The 16,645-nt window shown below is 26.6% G+C and overlaps 3 protein-coding genes across 3 annotated transcripts; 2 read left to right on the top strand and 1 right to left on the bottom strand.

The window, feature by feature from the left end:
* Positions 1-6,569: 6,569 nt before the first annotated feature.
* Positions 6,570-7,722, bottom strand: LOC106788479 (NADH dehydrogenase [ubiquinone] iron-sulfur protein 4, mitochondrial). Its single transcript, XM_014751758.1, has 3 exons — positions 7,546-7,722; positions 7,059-7,406; positions 6,570-6,940 (listed from the first exon to the last, which is right to left on the bottom strand). Exons 1-3 carry the CDS (start codon positions 7,605-7,607, stop codon positions 6,763-6,765), a joined length of 588 nt encoding a protein of 195 aa, XP_014607244.1. The 5' UTR covers positions 7,608-7,722; the 3' UTR covers positions 6,570-6,762.
* A 245-nt stretch (positions 7,723-7,967) lies between these two features.
* Positions 7,968-10,152, top strand: LOC106788480. The gene is made up of 3 exons (XM_014751759.1): positions 7,968-8,306; positions 8,835-8,960; positions 9,367-10,152. The coding sequence occupies exons 1-3, from the start codon at positions 8,295-8,297 to the stop codon at positions 9,547-9,549; spliced, it is 321 nt and encodes a 106-aa protein (XP_014607245.1). The 5' UTR covers positions 7,968-8,294; the 3' UTR covers positions 9,550-10,152.
* Positions 10,153-12,122: 1,970 nt separating this feature from the next.
* Positions 12,123-16,243, top strand: LOC106788478 (peptidyl-alpha-hydroxyglycine alpha-amidating lyase 2-like). The gene is made up of 7 exons (XM_014751757.1): positions 12,123-12,574; positions 12,688-12,821; positions 13,434-13,632; positions 13,909-14,104; positions 14,544-14,726; positions 15,136-15,242; positions 15,399-16,243. The coding sequence occupies exons 1-7, from the start codon at positions 12,440-12,442 to the stop codon at positions 15,507-15,509; spliced, it is 1,065 nt and encodes a 354-aa protein (XP_014607243.1). The 5' UTR covers positions 12,123-12,439; the 3' UTR covers positions 15,510-16,243.
* The last annotated feature ends 402 nt before the right edge of the window (positions 16,244-16,645 follow it).

The raw sequence follows: 16,645 nt of genomic DNA, 5'->3' as shown, positions 1-16,645 counted from the left end.
AATAATAATAATAATAATAAAAGAAAATCACATTTTTTCCATGCGAAAACGTGACGATTGTGTATATAAGTATATATGTATATCTCAAATGAAGAAACAGATGTGAAACAAGAAAAAAAAAACGAGAAATAAATAATTAAGAAGAAAGAAATAAAAAGTAGAGAGGTAGGGAGGGAAGGAGAGAGAGAGAGAGAGAGAGAGAGAGAGAGAGAAAAAGTGCTAAATTTTCAAATTAACAAACGTAATAAATTGAAAAAATGAAATAAGTTGTAATAATAAAAAGAACTGGTAAAAAAAAGAAAAAAAATTCATAATGAAAGAATAAATGAGAATGAGAAAAAAAATGTAAAATGAAGCCGATTGTTTGAATCGAATATTAAAATCAATCTAATAATATATACACGCATTTTAATTCGAATAAAAAATGATATGGCTCGGTCGAAATAATAATAATGTTTTTTTTTTTCTCTCGTATGTGAATGTCTCGATGGTGGTATAGGAAATGATTTTATCGATGGGCACGTTTCGCGTGTATATAATGAGGGGACCGTTTAGTTCACATATACGCCGCGAAAGTGTTGGTTTTCGCGAGGCATATATAATTAAAGTTATATGTCAATTAAAGATTATATAAATATAGATACATAATACGTATGTATAAATACATATAAACATATATACATAATAATATATATATAATAATAATAATTTAATTAATAATATAAATATAGAAATACTAAAAAATCCAGCAACGCGCGCGCGCGCGCGCACGATAGCAATTATATATAAATATATTATAAATAAATACATACTTGTATATATAGTATGTATTAAAAGAATTTAAAAAAGAATATTTAATGAAGGGTTAAGTTTTATTGCATCATTCAAAAAAAGTAAATACATTATTATAATATAAATAATTAAAGGAAAAAAAGAAATGATGGGGTTGAACAACAATGCAGGAGAAACAAAAAAAATTAAAAATAAAATTGCGTACAATCATGCGTGGGATGACTGTTTAGGTAATCCTAGTGATCATTTTAGAGATTCTAGATTATAATAATAATAATAATAATAATAATAATAATAATTCGTGCGCGTTTGTATGTGTAGACGACTTATAATGTTTAGAAAATGATAAAGAAAATAATAAGGTTATAACAAGAAGAAAAGAAAGAAAGCAAAAAAAAGGATGAAAATTTAAATAAATAAATAAATAAAAATAAGTTAAAAGAAAATAATATATATATATACACACACACAGCTGCACATACTCGTCCTCGCTATTTTATTTGATTAATGTTTTAAATAATATAATAAATGGTGTATAAACCGTGCCGATGATTACATGCATATGCAATCGCAATAATAATGCAATAACGACAATCTTCGTTGTTGTTAGTTCCAAAATGTTTATTATTATTGTCATTACTATTATTATTCAATTAATTTCATATAAATAAGTGACTTAATTGATTTATTCATTAATTCATTAATTCATTCATTCGAGATATGACCACTCGTAGGACAAATTAATTTAAAACAAAAAAAAAAAAAGAAAAAAAAAGAAAGAAAAAGGAAATAAGTAAATAAAAATAATTGAATTTCAAATCGATTATTTATGCGTACCCCTCTATCGATTATATTATCTTTAACATACTCTCGCTTGAGATCTCGATTCTTTCTATAACGAAAAAAACATATTTATTAATAATAATTATTAAAAGGAAAGAAAAAAAGGAACGCGTATGCACATGAGAGAGATTTTATGTATCGATGGAAGAAAATTTTCACAAAGAAATTACGATTAAATAAAAAACATGTTCACGCTTTACATGTATATGTAAGTATACGTGTATATATATATACTTATTTTAATTTGTCGAGAGCTCGTCGTCAAGATCGTTGTATTTCCCAAGAATTATTTTTTGGATATAATAGTATGTGTGTAAAAATGGGCAATACAATGATTCCTCAAGCGAGAGAAATAGAAAAAGAAAGACAGAGAGTGAGAGAGAGAGAGAGAGAGAGAATGAGAGAGATAATTAATGGTAAGATAGAAAATGAGCTTCAAACGATTAGAAAAATGTAGAATGAGAGACTGTTATCAATAGTGCATAAATGTAAATTAAATAACAAGAAAAAATTGATTAATAGATTACATCGAGGATCGTGTAAATGTGAAAATGTCTTATAAGAAATATTCATATCAATGAAGAAGAGTAATAAAACAATTATAAAAAAAAAAAAAATCTAAAGAAATAAAGAAAAAAAAGAGAGAGAGAGAGAGAGAGAGAGAATGATTGTGTTTGTAAGAAAAACAACTATTGTTAAAGAAAATATTAAAAAATATGGTCGACAATTTTGAACAATAGAACGCAAAGAAATTTCGATAACGTTTGTTCGAAGAATTTGAACTATCGATTAAATATATACTTCGATCAATAATAACAAAAAAATTACGCGAAAACAGAAGAAACAAAAAGAAGCTGATACGAAAATGAAAAAAAAAAAAAAAAAAAAAAAAAAAAANTTAAAAAATATGGTCGACAATTTTGAACAATAGAACGCAAAGAAATTTCGATAACGTTTGTTCGAAGAATTTGAACTATCGATTAAATATATACTCGTTGCTATTCGTAGAATCTAATCTGATTAAATCTGGCACTTCTGGTGAACTCTGTAACAAAAAAAAAAAAAAAGAAATAATATACAAGCTTTCAACTACTTTTTATTATATCGTAAAAATCATCTTCTCTTTTGTCGGATTCTATCGTAAACAATTGTATTTGAATTTCTCACCTTATGAAAGAAGGAAATGTTGGTTGACGACGATGACACGATAGCTTGCTTTCTCGAAATTCGCTTGCGCATTTAAAATTAAAGATAGGTAAATAAAAAAGAATGAAAAATAGAAAGTTAGGAAAAAAGAGAGAGAAAAAAAAAAAAAAAGAGTCTAAAACACACATTTAATAATATCATTGACAATATTAATTATCCACCACGGGAGATCTAAAATAGAAATGTAAATTTAATGACCATTGTGCGGGTTGAATTATTTTTTATTCTTCGTTAATTAAATAAAAAAAAAAATGAATGAATATAATTGAAAATAAAGAAGAATCAGATCGAAGGAAACGAAGAATACAAACACCATGCATACACACACGTATATATATATATATATATATATATATAAATCAATTTTAAATATAATGTGGTGTGGGCTATATCAATTATTTTTTATTAAATAAAAATATTTCCAAATTTTTACGGATTAGAAATATTGATCACTTTTTCGAAATCTTTTAGGCAAACCATTTGTTTTAAATTATAAAACTATGAGCTTAGCTTAATAACATTTACAACCTCTTTACTATGATCCTAAAATAACAGGAAAAAAAATAATGAATTATTAGAATCACCTATGAATTTTTGTGACCCATCTTCTATATATATTAAAACAAAAACAATATATACATGTATGTGTGTGAAAATTTATATTACTCGTTGTTGATCGGAAAAAAAAAAAACATCGTTGAAATCGTTGATCATCCCGCACAATGTGATTGTCCATTAAAAGGCCTATCGTAAATAAAAAAAAAAAATAAAAAAAGAAACCATGAATAATAAGGAATCGCGATGTTAATTAATAATTTTTCATAATAATGAATAATATATTGTACTTAAAATGATTTCATTTAAGCGTCTCTCATGGCGCGCGAAACTTTTGTCATCACCACACATACACACACACATAAATACACACACAACTTATGCATACACATTAAATAATAAAAAAATTATTTATCATATTTAAAAACGAAGGACTCACGTGTTCGATCGAAGCAAGAACGTTCGAATAATAAAAAATGAAGTGATTTGTATAATTGGAAATATAATTAAATATACAAATGCAAATGTTATCATTATAAATTATTACTAATAATATTGATATTTAAATAAGATTTAAGTTAAACAAACACATATTATTGCTTTATTATTATTAATATTATTATTATTATTCTCATTATTCTCATTCGAGCATTCAAGTTTCATTCGCATTTGTTAGCCTTCGAATAAATCTCGTTTAATTGTACGTATGTAAAAAAAAAAAGTGATAGAGAGAGAGAGAGAGAGAGGGAGAGAGAAAGAAAAAGAAAAAAGAAGAAGAAGATGAAGAAGGTACAAGCGCGAATTTAATAGTTAAATAAATAAAATTCGTATGTATACGTAGGGAAAAAGTTAATTGTTAAAATAATTGAAGAAGATAGGACATAACGGAACATAAATAATATATAATTAATAAAAAAACAGCTAATATCGATCGATACTCGTTTCAATAAAATATTTAATCGAAAAACAGCAACAACAAAAACGATGAAAATTGAATTTAAACATCACGTTCGTCGTTTTGTTCGAACGTGTTCGAACTATTTTAAAATAAAAACATTATAAAAAAAAATAAAAATAAAATAGAACGATAACGAGAACGATTATACATGTATTAATATTATAAATAATTAAGTATATAAAAGAAACTCTCAAAAAAAGAAATATTACAACAATAACAACAAGAATAAGAAACAAATTGTAAATTATCGTAGTAATTTCGAAAAATGTCCGCCTTATTATAAATCATGAATATGAAAAAAGGAAACTGCGAAGATGAGATGTTACGATGATTGAAAATTTATTCACACGCGATTCCATTAAAAAAAAAAAAAATATTAATCCCCTCCTCAAAAGAAAAAAAAAAGGAAAATAAAATATAAAAATAAAAATGCAATTAAAGTAAAATATAAATAAAGTAAAAAAAAAAAAAAAGTATCGCGCGTATCGTCGCTATGTAAATATATTATTACACAATGATTAAAAAAAAGAAATAAAAAATCAAAAAAACGAAATATAACAAACAAAGAAAATAGGGGAAAAAGTTGCAAATGAGAGACGATGAAAGAACAGAAAAGAAAAGAATAGAGAAATAACCTGGAGCTCGTGTTTAGCTGAACAAAAAATGTTGTAAATATGTCTTAACGATATTATTATATTTTTGCTTGTGATAATCGATTAGAAATCCGAGAAAAACAAAATTTTACAGAGGAAGAGCCGTGCGTGCATTCCACCAACAACATCATTGCATTATATTCTTTTAATTTTTTCCTTTTTTCATTCCCTACTTATTTAATCATTTAATTTGTTCTCTTCTATTATTAATTAGTTAAAAAATATTTATTTAGTCTCTTTTCCTTCTCTGTCTCTCTCACTCTGTTTCTCTTTCTCTCTCCCTTTCGCGTGTTAAAGTTATGCGCACGTTGTTTCTGCCGGATATAGCATTTTGCTATTTTTCCGCAATCATCGTTAATTAATATTTGTATATATATATATATACATATATATATGCATATATATAGTGCCGAAACAAAAATATATAGAAATAAAATAAAATTCGTTCTAATAACATTCTTTTACATTAGTAAATCTATAAAAAAAAAAAGAAAAAGACTTTTTATGCACTTTTGTTTGTTTTGTAAAATTTCAAAATGATAAATTTTCAAGTATAGCATATAAATTCTAAGTAATGAAGATTAAATTGATCTGTAAATGAAAAAAATGTTAAAGAATGTATCTTTGATTAATTTTAAAACTAACTTTTAGAATGTTATAAGAAAATTTAGTATTTGCTAATTTTATTCAGCACTGTATATACATATATACATAAATATATATAGTATATATATATATATATATATATATCAGGAATCGAATGCACGACCGAGTTCATCTATGATTTAAGTGGAATTTCGATTCCCCTTTTTATCAAAATCCTTTTATAAAAAGAGAGCACGTTAAATCTGAACCGATGAACCGTAGACATTTTGTTTTTTTATTAATATTTTAATATGCCTCTCTTTCTATCTCTTTCTTATGGTATAGCATTCTCTTACTTATTATTTATTTTGCCTTTTTCCTATTATTTATTTGCTTTTATTTATATATTTATTTAATTATATTTTCTCGGCCGTGCTTCGAAAACGAGCTCTCTCGCACACATTAAAAAACATTGTAAAATTTAGCGAAAATATATTATATTATATTATATAAATAAATATATACGAATCTTCGGTTCAGAAATAACATCAGACAAACATACGTATACACACGCATCCATAAACATAAGCACACATGACAAGTATCTGCAATATCATATGTGGCGAAGTATACATATAGTTATTTAGTATCAGATATTTTATTATATATTAGCATAATTCAAATAACGTACTCGAGGAGAAAATTAAATAAAAAAAGAGAAGAAAAAAAGGAAACCAACAACAAAAACAACAATCGATAAGAGATCAGTTAGATATTATCATACAGCAATCTTTTTGCTTGTTTTATCAATATTATGATATTATTATTATTATTATTATTATTATATATTATAAAGATATTATATATATATATATACATACATATAAATATATATATATATATATAATTATTCCTAAATAATAAATATTGGAGTTTATTGCTAAATTGTGCAGTAAATTTTATTACAATTTTGCAGGTTCCTTATCAGTCATATTCTCTTTTATTATATATGCTTTGTTAACGGTAAAGTTAGGAGTACGCTGTATCAGTTTATTCAACCGAATATCATACTATTTGTATACATAGGATTATATATTATTATTAATATTATAATTATTTACATATTTCAAAGACTAATTATAATAATTTCTATTATTTATCACTTTTAAATCACTTGGTGGAGACACGGGTACGTTTATTCCATGAAAAGTTAGATCCGTATGAGCGCGGTTTTGGATCAACTTTGTTTGGCTTTTGAATGTAATATTTCCAGCCCATTTTTTCGCAATGCAAGACAGCTGCTTCTTTGGTAGCAAAATCAACTTTTAAATTCGACTGTGGATCTCCCCTTAATAGAAATATTATTTGAATTCGATAACACACACATTTAAATCATTGATTTAACTACGTTAGAAATCATTTCTATTAAATAATGAAATATTGTAATAACTATATGGATTACTTACGACGAAGTCCATCCAATTAATGGATTTTCCCAACGTTCACGTGTTTCAAAATCTATTTGCCAGTAATTTATGTTGTTGGTTCCAGATTGCATGGAATTCTTAGGTGGTTGGTAAATACGTACCATGCGAGTTTTAATATGTTCTTCGGGTACACCTGACACTATACCAACGTCTTCTGTAATTGGCACAACAATATTTTCTCTGATAAATTGTTTAGACGCTGGTACGTATGGATCATTCTGTATGCATGAACTCAATGATTTCGGATAATAATCTTTAGTTTTCTTTTCTTCGAATCCATCTTCTTCTTTCAATTTTATGCTACTCGTTGAAAATAATTTCATAAATCTGCAAAAACGTTTAAGGATAATGTACAAAAAAAAAGGGATAATAATATTTTAGAGTTATGTAAAAATATGAGGTTATGATTATTAAATCGTGTCACAAGTAAATGATACAAATTAAATGTCATTTAATTTGAATTTACCGTTCATTCCCATTGTCACTCAATCCATTCGTGCATCTTCGTAATAACGCACGATACGCCATTTTTTTTTGCGAGTAAATTTAAACTAATTCTCGATCAGCGAAACAACATAAATGAATGAATACATTGATCAATCTCGAATTTAGATAGAACTCGAACTGAAGTTAGACGATTGCGTCTCGTATCGTTGATCGAATCTATCGTATTTTACGCGCGAAATTTGAATTATCTTATTTCTGTTCGGTGTTACCCTTAACAAGAATTACATACATAAAAATTAATTTAAAAAACAAATCTATTTTCGTATATTTCAATTATTGTTATTGAACCTAATTAATGTTAAATAAAAAAACAAACAAACAAAAGAAGAAAATAAAAATAAAATGAATAAAACGATTTTGTGCTCGCAAAGTGTAGTAAATTATTGAAACGATTGTTTAAAGATCAAAAGGACGATTAGTAAAATAAAAAAAATTAATAATATTAATTGACCTACTAAGTGATAAAAAAATGATAATTAAACAAATTGGGTCCATCAGTTATACGTGATGAGATACGCATGCTCGGGATACTTTGTACTCCCACCCCTTTGACGAACTGCATGATGCAAGGGATCATGCTTCTTGGGCGCAACCATTACGAAGAAATGCACTTGGTCTAAAAGTGATACATTGCCAAATATAAGAATCTCTATTAGTTTTAATTAATCGTGTCTTGTAAACGTTCGTGCAAAAGGAAATAGAGTGAGGATGCAGGCCAAAGTAAGTCGATTGTTATCAATATCGAGGGTTGAAGTAATCGAATAGATAGTCTCGATTATTATCGAAGTATTAGTACTTTGTTCCGCGTCCCCTCGGACGTATCGATCAGAACTTGGGAACTGTTGCTAACAGCTGTTGCTTTGATTCCATGGCACGAGATGATCTTCTTGTCTACTCGACAATTACAACCCTTTAATTATTATTTATTAGATTTAATATTAATAATCAATTTAAAATAAAAAAATACAATTATATATACACATATAAATAACATATGAAAAATATAAAAAAAATATATTTAACAAATATTACTTTGCAAGGAAGATTATTTCATCTGAATATAGTTTTTTTTTTTTTTCTTTTCATTTTTATTATTCGTTTTTTTTCTGGGTTCAATTATATTTGATTGAATTAAAATTAATCAATGACACGATTGAATAATTCATCTTTTTAATAGAATTTTTCTAGATTATGATTGAAATAATGATTTTTTTATGTTAACAGTAAATGTTTTAATGTTTTTAACAGGACAAAACGGGATTCTTTCTATCAGCAATATTAATTTTATGCATTGGAATTTATTATACCAATGCGAGACACATTATAGCGAAACGAAATTACAGTGATCAGAGTGTCAGAGGATATTTAGCAGAGGTAGGCCAATTAAACGATTAAAAATATTTAAAAAAACAAAATATCAATGCTGCGTCAATGAAACATATTGATTTTTATTAAATGAATCGAAGAGTTTTTCGCAGGATCTCTTTAAAAAATGATAGCACTCAATGTTTGTTTCTTAAATAATAAAATTAAATTTTCTAAGGAAGGATATGCMCCCCCCCCCCTTTCTTCTTGCTTGCTTGCTTGCTTGCCGAAACCCATGCAACTAGCTAGCTAGTTGTATCTTAAATGTTATCTACAAAATTTGGTAAAATATTGATCGACAATATAATCTTATGATGTTTAAGATAAATAAAAAAAATATCTAAGATAATAAATATGAGTAGAGAATGATAAAGAAAAGAAAAATAATAGTTGATAACAACGTTGGATATTATAGAGGACCTGTTGGTGGAACGAAGTATGCAAAGAGGAATTTCATAGTAAATTTCGATGTCGATGTCCAAGGTGGTCTTATTGTCGTTCTCCTGGAAGATATTACGATGCACATTGCAGCATGACGCGCACCGGTTATATTTGGACTCAGCCGGAAACCTCGCTAACTCTGGAAATCGATAAGTAACCGGGACAACACATACATATGTATGTATAGAATATTTCATTCTGTTTACGATATGTCAGATATCGTTTTTAATCGAATCCAATTTTCTCCCACTATTACTACCACCATCACCTCTAACACTATTATCTTCACATGATTTTTAATCTACATTGTTGTTGCACGATTCGATAAACGATTTAATACGATAGAAGAATATTCTATCTAGCGAAATGAAATCAAATGAAATGAAATCAAACGAAATGAAAAATAAGATTTAAGAAATCTTTTGAACGTTTTTATGTAGCATCATAGATAAAATGATAATTAGTATGTTGACTAAATCTATTATAATAATATTATTCAATTGATAATATTCGCACAAGTTATTCATGCGGCACCATGTTGTTATTAATCTAATAATAAGATAATATTCGTGATATTTGAATATTTTTCGACAAATTAATTCATTATTTATTAACGTTCGATTTAAAAGAAAACAAAATGTTCATGCGTGATATTAGATTTTGTCTTATAATCACGTATTATATACTATACACGTTATTGTTATTAATAATAAGGCACATACATGCGATTCTTCATTACTGCCATGAATTTCTAATAGAAAAAACTAATAGAAAAATTAATTTTATTTCTATAGAATAATATTAATAATAATAATAATAATAATTTTTAATACTGTATTAATTTCATCGCAAATAACATCGAATTTTTCGAACAAAAATATATATTTAAATATTTTTCACTAAGGTAAGTTTTATTTACGTCTTCCAAATTGTGACACGACGGTGGTCGTAAAAAAATAAAATAAAAAGAAATATAAGAAATTTATGTGCTAATTTTTAAGCTAATCAAACGTTTCAATCGTATTGATATTTCGCATAAACTATTGGATTGTTCGAGAAAAGATTTCTTTAGCCGTGTTTATTAAATGCCTAACTACACTCTTAATCTCAAAATTATTAGACATTTTAACCAAAAATATTTCATACGTCATTTAGAAGTATCTTCTTGTATTCCAATTCGTCAATTATTTATTTTTTAACATCATTCATTTTGAAATGAAAATCAAAGTGAGCATTATATTACCGATGCTGATTATTGCATAACATTGCAAGACATAGCTGAGATTATTAAATTTGACAATTCTCACACACACACACACACGATCATTTAAAATCTTTTGAATTCTAAATATAAAAAAGATTGTTTTTTATTTATTATCCAAAAAATGAAATTAATTTCCGAACAATCTAATATATTATATACTAACAAAATATTATATATTTGTATATCACACACTGCCACACTTGCTATTTAATATAATATATTTAATATATAATCTTGTTGAAATGAAATGGAAATCAAACTTTTTGAAAGTTGCTTTACTTTATCACGATCTCTTAACGATTAAATTGTAATAGAAATAATAGATAGAACACGAAGGCTCGATTAGATAAAAATTAGATAACGATGGTAAAGGAGATACAATTTTTGTGATACTATTCTATAAAGTTACACGTAATTCTACGAAAAAAAAAAAAAGAAAGAAAAAATAAAAATTAATCAAAAAATTGTACTTTATCATATGTATATCAACATCTTAAACATGTTATAATAAAAATATCTAAATAATAAAACGAAATATTATCGTTTATTGTATTACACGTATACGCAATATTACATATTTGATTTTTCAAATAATTCGAATAATATTGTGATCGTACACGCGTGCATTAAAAATTCCTATCATGATCAAAATTATTTAAATTTTATTTCATTTTTATCTACCAGTATATTTATATAAAATTTATCACAGACTATATACTACACAATATATATTAAACATTAAAAAAAAAGATAAATACTTAAAATTCAATAGAATTTCTTCACAAATAATTAGAATAATAAAATTCTTATAAAGCGAGAAGAAAATTATATATTGGACATTATTTAATTTTTATTTACCACACACACACAACACAGAGAATATATTTGAAATATATTTTAAATTATAATCTGCAAATCAAGAAAAATAAAAATAAAAGTATTTATTTTAAAATAACACTAAAATTCTCTTATGAATTATTGAAATAAAAAATGAGTAAAAATTTCGAACGGGAGAGTAATAAACGAAAACGATGTGACGTAGAAAGGATCAACGAAATGTAGCTTCCAAGATCAAGGCTAATAAGATACGAATAGTGCATAGCACGTATTACGTAAGAGGAGTGACTTTGTCAAGGTCAAGAGGATCTCGTCCAGGAAAAATACGTAGTACATAATAAACTATCTGCGCAATTTGGCCGGGATCGTGATATCAGTTTTATATGCGTGCGCATATCGATTGGCCCACTTGTTCGAGTGGTATGACGAGCAGGTCCTGCCACCGGATCCTGGACCGAGTGCAGTTGGTTTTAAGCGTTCGAAACGTGAACACGTTTACCAGCTGCCGAACTAAAAATCACTTTAATATTCAATTATTTTATTTAGTTCGGTTATATTAATTCTTTACAAAATTTCAATGTTCAATTGTGTTAACAAATTTTGTTCTTTTAACAGTTTCTAACGGGCCTTATAATTATTTCTTTCTCTTACATTGTAAATAAGTTTGTTTTACTTTCTCTCTCTTTTTTTGCAACATCACGTTAGAGATAATTTGTGATAAGTATTGTTTGAAATAATAAAAGAGAAATAAACGAAGAACAAAAGGGTAAGGAAGTGTTTCGATCGTTTAATCTTAAACATTTTTTTTCGAATTTGTATTATTACGTCATATTATTTCTCATATCATCTTTCTTCTCATTTGCGTATACGCATGCGCGAGTTATTGATTGATTTTAAAAAGAAGAGTTTCGAGTAAGTCAGTCGTATGTGAGAATCGAACAATTCAATGCCGAGAAACGTCACCGGTCAAATAATTTTTATTTTCTTAAGTTTATTTCTTTTCGATGATGCGAAGACTTTCGAAATAAATCGATTCTACGAGATTGACTGGCCGTCAGGGTTGCGTCAGTTTGTCCGTTTGGTGAGTTTTTCACACAATTATTTAGTATTTTTTATTGTTAATTAAGTTTTTCCATTTTTTTTTGCAAAAGTTTACATTGAAATTGATTGAAATTGTTATTCATTTTTTTGTAGGAAGAACCGTTGAAACCGGTGAAGAATTCTTTTTGGCAAGGACCGACACATCTTGGTCATATATCTGGAGTCTCGGTGGATCCTTCGGGATATCCTGTGATCTTCCATCGTGCCGATCGACTCTGGGGATTCTTGTAGGCATTTTATATTTTTTATATTTCAAATATATTCTTTCATGAAAATCTATGAAATCTTTAATGCAAACATTATGGCAATGAACAATTAATTTTATTAAAAAAGAAGTTAAATATATTGATTGGTACGAAATTAAAAAGAAAGCCAAAAAAAATATATGCGAAGAAGGGGGGGGGGTTGAAAAGTTTTGAGCTTAACGCAGTAATAATTCTTTCTCGGTAAGATACTTTTTTAACAAAAATAAAAAGTTGTTGTTGTCGTGTAGCTCGAAACTTTTCAATCTACTTACTTATTATAAAATATCTATAATAAAATAAATAAATGAAAAAAAAAAAATATATACATATATATATATATATATATATACAAAAAAAAATATATATATATATATATATATATATATATTTACAATAAGCGTAGAAATAATGAGAGAAAAACATTTCGTATGTTAGGATAGTGAGAGTAAATTTTTAATTATTTTTTATATGTGTAATAAAAAAAAAAAGTTAGTATATGTAGATACATGTATAGATAAGTAAAAAATGAATTAGGTAATGATTGCGTTAAGATGATGTGATAGTCATTTATAAAATATACAAATTTGATTAAAGTACCTTCACCAAAAGCAACCATTATACGGAACAAGCTAAAGGACCGATCACTGAAAATACCGTACTAAAGTTACATCCAAAAACTGGGGATATTTTACGTGGTTGGGGAAATAACACGTTCTATTTTCCGCATGGTATACACATTGATAATTTTGGAAACGTGTGGTTGACCGATATTGCTCTTCATCAGGTTTTTAAGGTAACGATCATGATCATAATTAGAATTTCTTTTATCTCCTATTTGTTTTCAAAACTAAAATTCGTGAAACAAATTTGCGTGATATAATTCTATGTGGGATTATCTTCAAATCATTATATAAATTAAAAAAGAAGTAATTGTAACTAATTAATTAATTATTCGAATTTTTTTTGGATATTAATTGAAAACCAACAGGTGATAAAAATGAAATGATTTGTACGAGCTAATTTTTGCTTGGTTTTTTTTTTTTTTTTCTTATTTCGATTTCAAATATAGTACGATAGTTCTGGAATACTGAAGTTGTCACTCGGGGAACCTTTCGAGCCAGGAAATGATCTTAATCATTTTTGCCAACCAACATCTGTCGCGGTGTCCTCGTCAACCGGCGAGATTTTCATCGCTGATGGTTACTGCAATAGCAGGATTGTTCTCTTCGATTCTATGGGAAATCCAAAATACAGCATTGATAAAAGTACGTCTTTGTCCTAATGTTGTTACAAAATCCGTATCATTCATCAATTGTTAACATTATCGTATTAGTTTTTCCTGCCATACACCCTCCTACCTTTCCACCCAATTTTTTTTTTATCTTTTTATTGTTCTATTGTCTATTGTTTTATCAGAGAGAGAGAGAGAGAGAGATAGTCCTTATTTAACTGTTAAAAGATACATTATATTCGACTAAGATATTTTGTTTGTTTGTTATTAATTAAAATATGTAGCCTTGAAATTATTTTCATATTAAATTATAAAAATAACTTTTCGAACGAGTTAATATTTTTTGTTAGTGAGTTTGTTAATATCATATGTATTTGATCTTATCGAGTTTGATTTGTCATAGATCGTTGATAATATTTAGCCAGTTAAGTTGGAACAATTAGTATTAATCAAATGAATGTAAATTTGTTTAGGTACGATGATTTTAAACATACCACATTCATTAACAATATTGTCAAATGGAGATCTCTGTGTTGCTGATCGAGAAAATGAAAGAGTCGTTTGCATAATTGGACTTACTGGATCTAAGACTGTATTCGCTGGAAGAAAATATTCTATTCCAGTTCCTGGCCGAGTTTTTGCCATTGCTTCCTACAGTGAGTTTTTTTTTTTTTATTATAATTGTGTGTTTATTATTATTATTATATATTGTTTTTAAACATAGAGTAAAGGGTCAAAAGTTTTTAAAATAATTTGAAATTCATTTTTTCAATGTTACTCAAGGATTAGAAACTTTCGGGAGCACTTTTATTTAATATAAATAATTAAATTTATTAAATACTCTCACAAATTTTCTTTTTCCAACAATTGTCGCGTTAAAAATTAATGCGATTTCTAGTTTTTTTTTTAAAAATATCTAATAATGAATCATTGGAAAATATAAATGAATTTTTGAAAAAAAGAAAAAGAAAAAGAAAATGAAATTATTTTTTCGACAAAAGCTTACTTTATATATAAAAGAAAAAAAGATAATAAAAATTATAATAAATAATTTGATCAAAACAGATGATACAATTTACACCGTGAACAAGATGATGTGCGAGTATTGTGCAATGGGCTACATGATAAATCCATACATTCAACAAGTCGTTAATATGTGGTCATCCGGATTTGTAAGTTAATCATTCATCCAACATCATTAATCTTTATATTGCATTATTATCAAATCATATAAGAAAATAATGAAAAGAACATTTTTTTTCAAGTTAATTTAATTCTTTTCGTTAAAACACACGTACATACAGTTTTCATCATTTTCCTTTATCCAGGATTTCCATAATCCACATGACATCGGAATATGTCAGAACAGTAAGTCATTGTACGTCAGTGAGATCGGTCCTAATCGAGTATGGAAATTCGATTTGATAAAAAAACGTTGAAAGGGACGAAGATAATGTGATTGAGGAACGATTTTTGACACTCATAATGAAGGCTGAAAGTAAGTCCAAAATAAAAAATTAATCGAAAAAATAAAGAACAAAAAAAAAATAGAAAAAAAAAAAACAAAGAAAAAACAACCGCCCCCAAAAAAAGAAAATAAAAGAAAGAGATACAATGAGAGAGAGAGAGAGAGAGAGAGATGAAGAAAATGAAGAAGAAGAAGAAGGAGACAAAAAAAATCAATTATAAAAATCAGAGATGTCCATTATGTACAAGTGCATGGGTAAAATATATGATTATGGTACGTCACCGTAAAAATTATTCTTTTTTTAACCGACAACGAGTTATGGGAAAACACAGCTGATAATATATTATAGAAATGTTTTTATGATAATGAAGAAAATTCAAACAAATTTTGTACAAAATCGATGAATATGAAATTGTTTTTAATCGTCTATGGGAAAATTTCTGATAGAAAAAAATTTTTTTGAAGAAAAAGAAGAAGACAAATATTAAATAACAAAGTGCAGAGACCCATGCATACATAAATGGACAAATATTGAAACAGCATACAAATATACTTAACTGATAACAAAATTGTCCCTAACTGAGTACTGGAAAAAAACTTAGTTTCGATAAAAAAAAACTTCGCCTCGAAGGAGCGGACGAAGAACGATCGACGCGAGAAGTACATCAGTTAAAAACAATTACAAAAAAAAAGACAAAAAAAAAATTAAAAAAAAGAAAACATAAATTCCCCCCTCAAAAAAATCCAAAAAAAAATGGAAAAATTGATGGAAAAAATTAAAAAAAAAAAAAAAAAAAAAAAAAGAAAAAATAAATAAATAAAAGAGAGAGAAAGTGAGAGAGTTTGAGAGAGAGAGAGAGAGAGAAGAAAGATAGAATGAAGAAAAATCAAATACCAAAGAATTGAATACGTTATAATTAAAAATTATATTTAATTATATTTGTTCGCGCGAGGAAAAAAGATCGTGGAACGATGGCGGCAATGGATTGCAACAACAACACAACAACAATATTGACGAAAAAAATTCTCATAAAGGTAGGAAATGAGTAAGGATAAAAATTGAATAAAAAAAAAAAAAAAAAAAAAAAAAAAAAAAAAAAAAAAAAA

The sequence above is a fragment of the Polistes canadensis genome, unplaced genomic scaffold, assembly GCF_001313835.1.
Source record: "Polistes canadensis isolate GaletaPanama2010 unplaced genomic scaffold, ASM131383v1 scaffold_140, whole genome shotgun sequence".
NCBI classification, from domain to species: Eukaryota; Metazoa; Arthropoda; class Insecta; order Hymenoptera; family Vespidae; genus Polistes; species Polistes canadensis.
This window is presented reverse-complemented; position numbering and strand designations above follow the sequence as displayed.

What these genes read in the sequence shown, in the direction of transcription:
- LOC106788479 (XM_014751758.1), bottom strand. Translation starts at nt 7,607, where the DNA reads ATGGCGTATCGTGCGTTATTACGAAGATGCACGAATGGATTGAGTGAC. An exon ending in AGTGACAATGGGAATGAACG is followed by an intron (nt 7,407 to 7,545) that starts GTAAATTCAAAT and finishes ACGTTTTTGCAG; the next exon opens with ATTTATGAAATTATTTTCAA. An exon ending in TTAATTGGATGGACTTCGTC is followed by an intron (nt 6,941 to 7,058) that starts GTAAGTAATCCA and finishes ATTTCTATTAAG; the next exon opens with GGGAGATCCACAGTCGAATT.
- LOC106788480 (XM_014751759.1), top strand. An exon ending in TCAGAGGATATTTAGCAGAG is followed by an intron (nt 8,961 to 9,366) that starts GTAGGCCAATTA and finishes TGGATATTATAG; the next exon opens with AGGACCTGTTGGTGGAACGA.
- LOC106788478 (XM_014751757.1), top strand. Translation starts at nt 12,440, where the DNA reads ATGCCGAGAAACGTCACCGGTCAAATAATTTTTATTTTCTTAAGTTTA. An exon ending in TGCGTCAGTTTGTCCGTTTG is followed by an intron (nt 12,575 to 12,687) that starts GTGAGTTTTTCA and finishes ATTTTTTTGTAG; the next exon opens with GAAGAACCGTTGAAACCGGT. An exon ending in ATATGTGGTCATCCGGATTT is followed by an intron (nt 15,243 to 15,398) that starts GTAAGTTAATCA and finishes TCCTTTATCCAG; the next exon opens with GATTTCCATAATCCACATGA.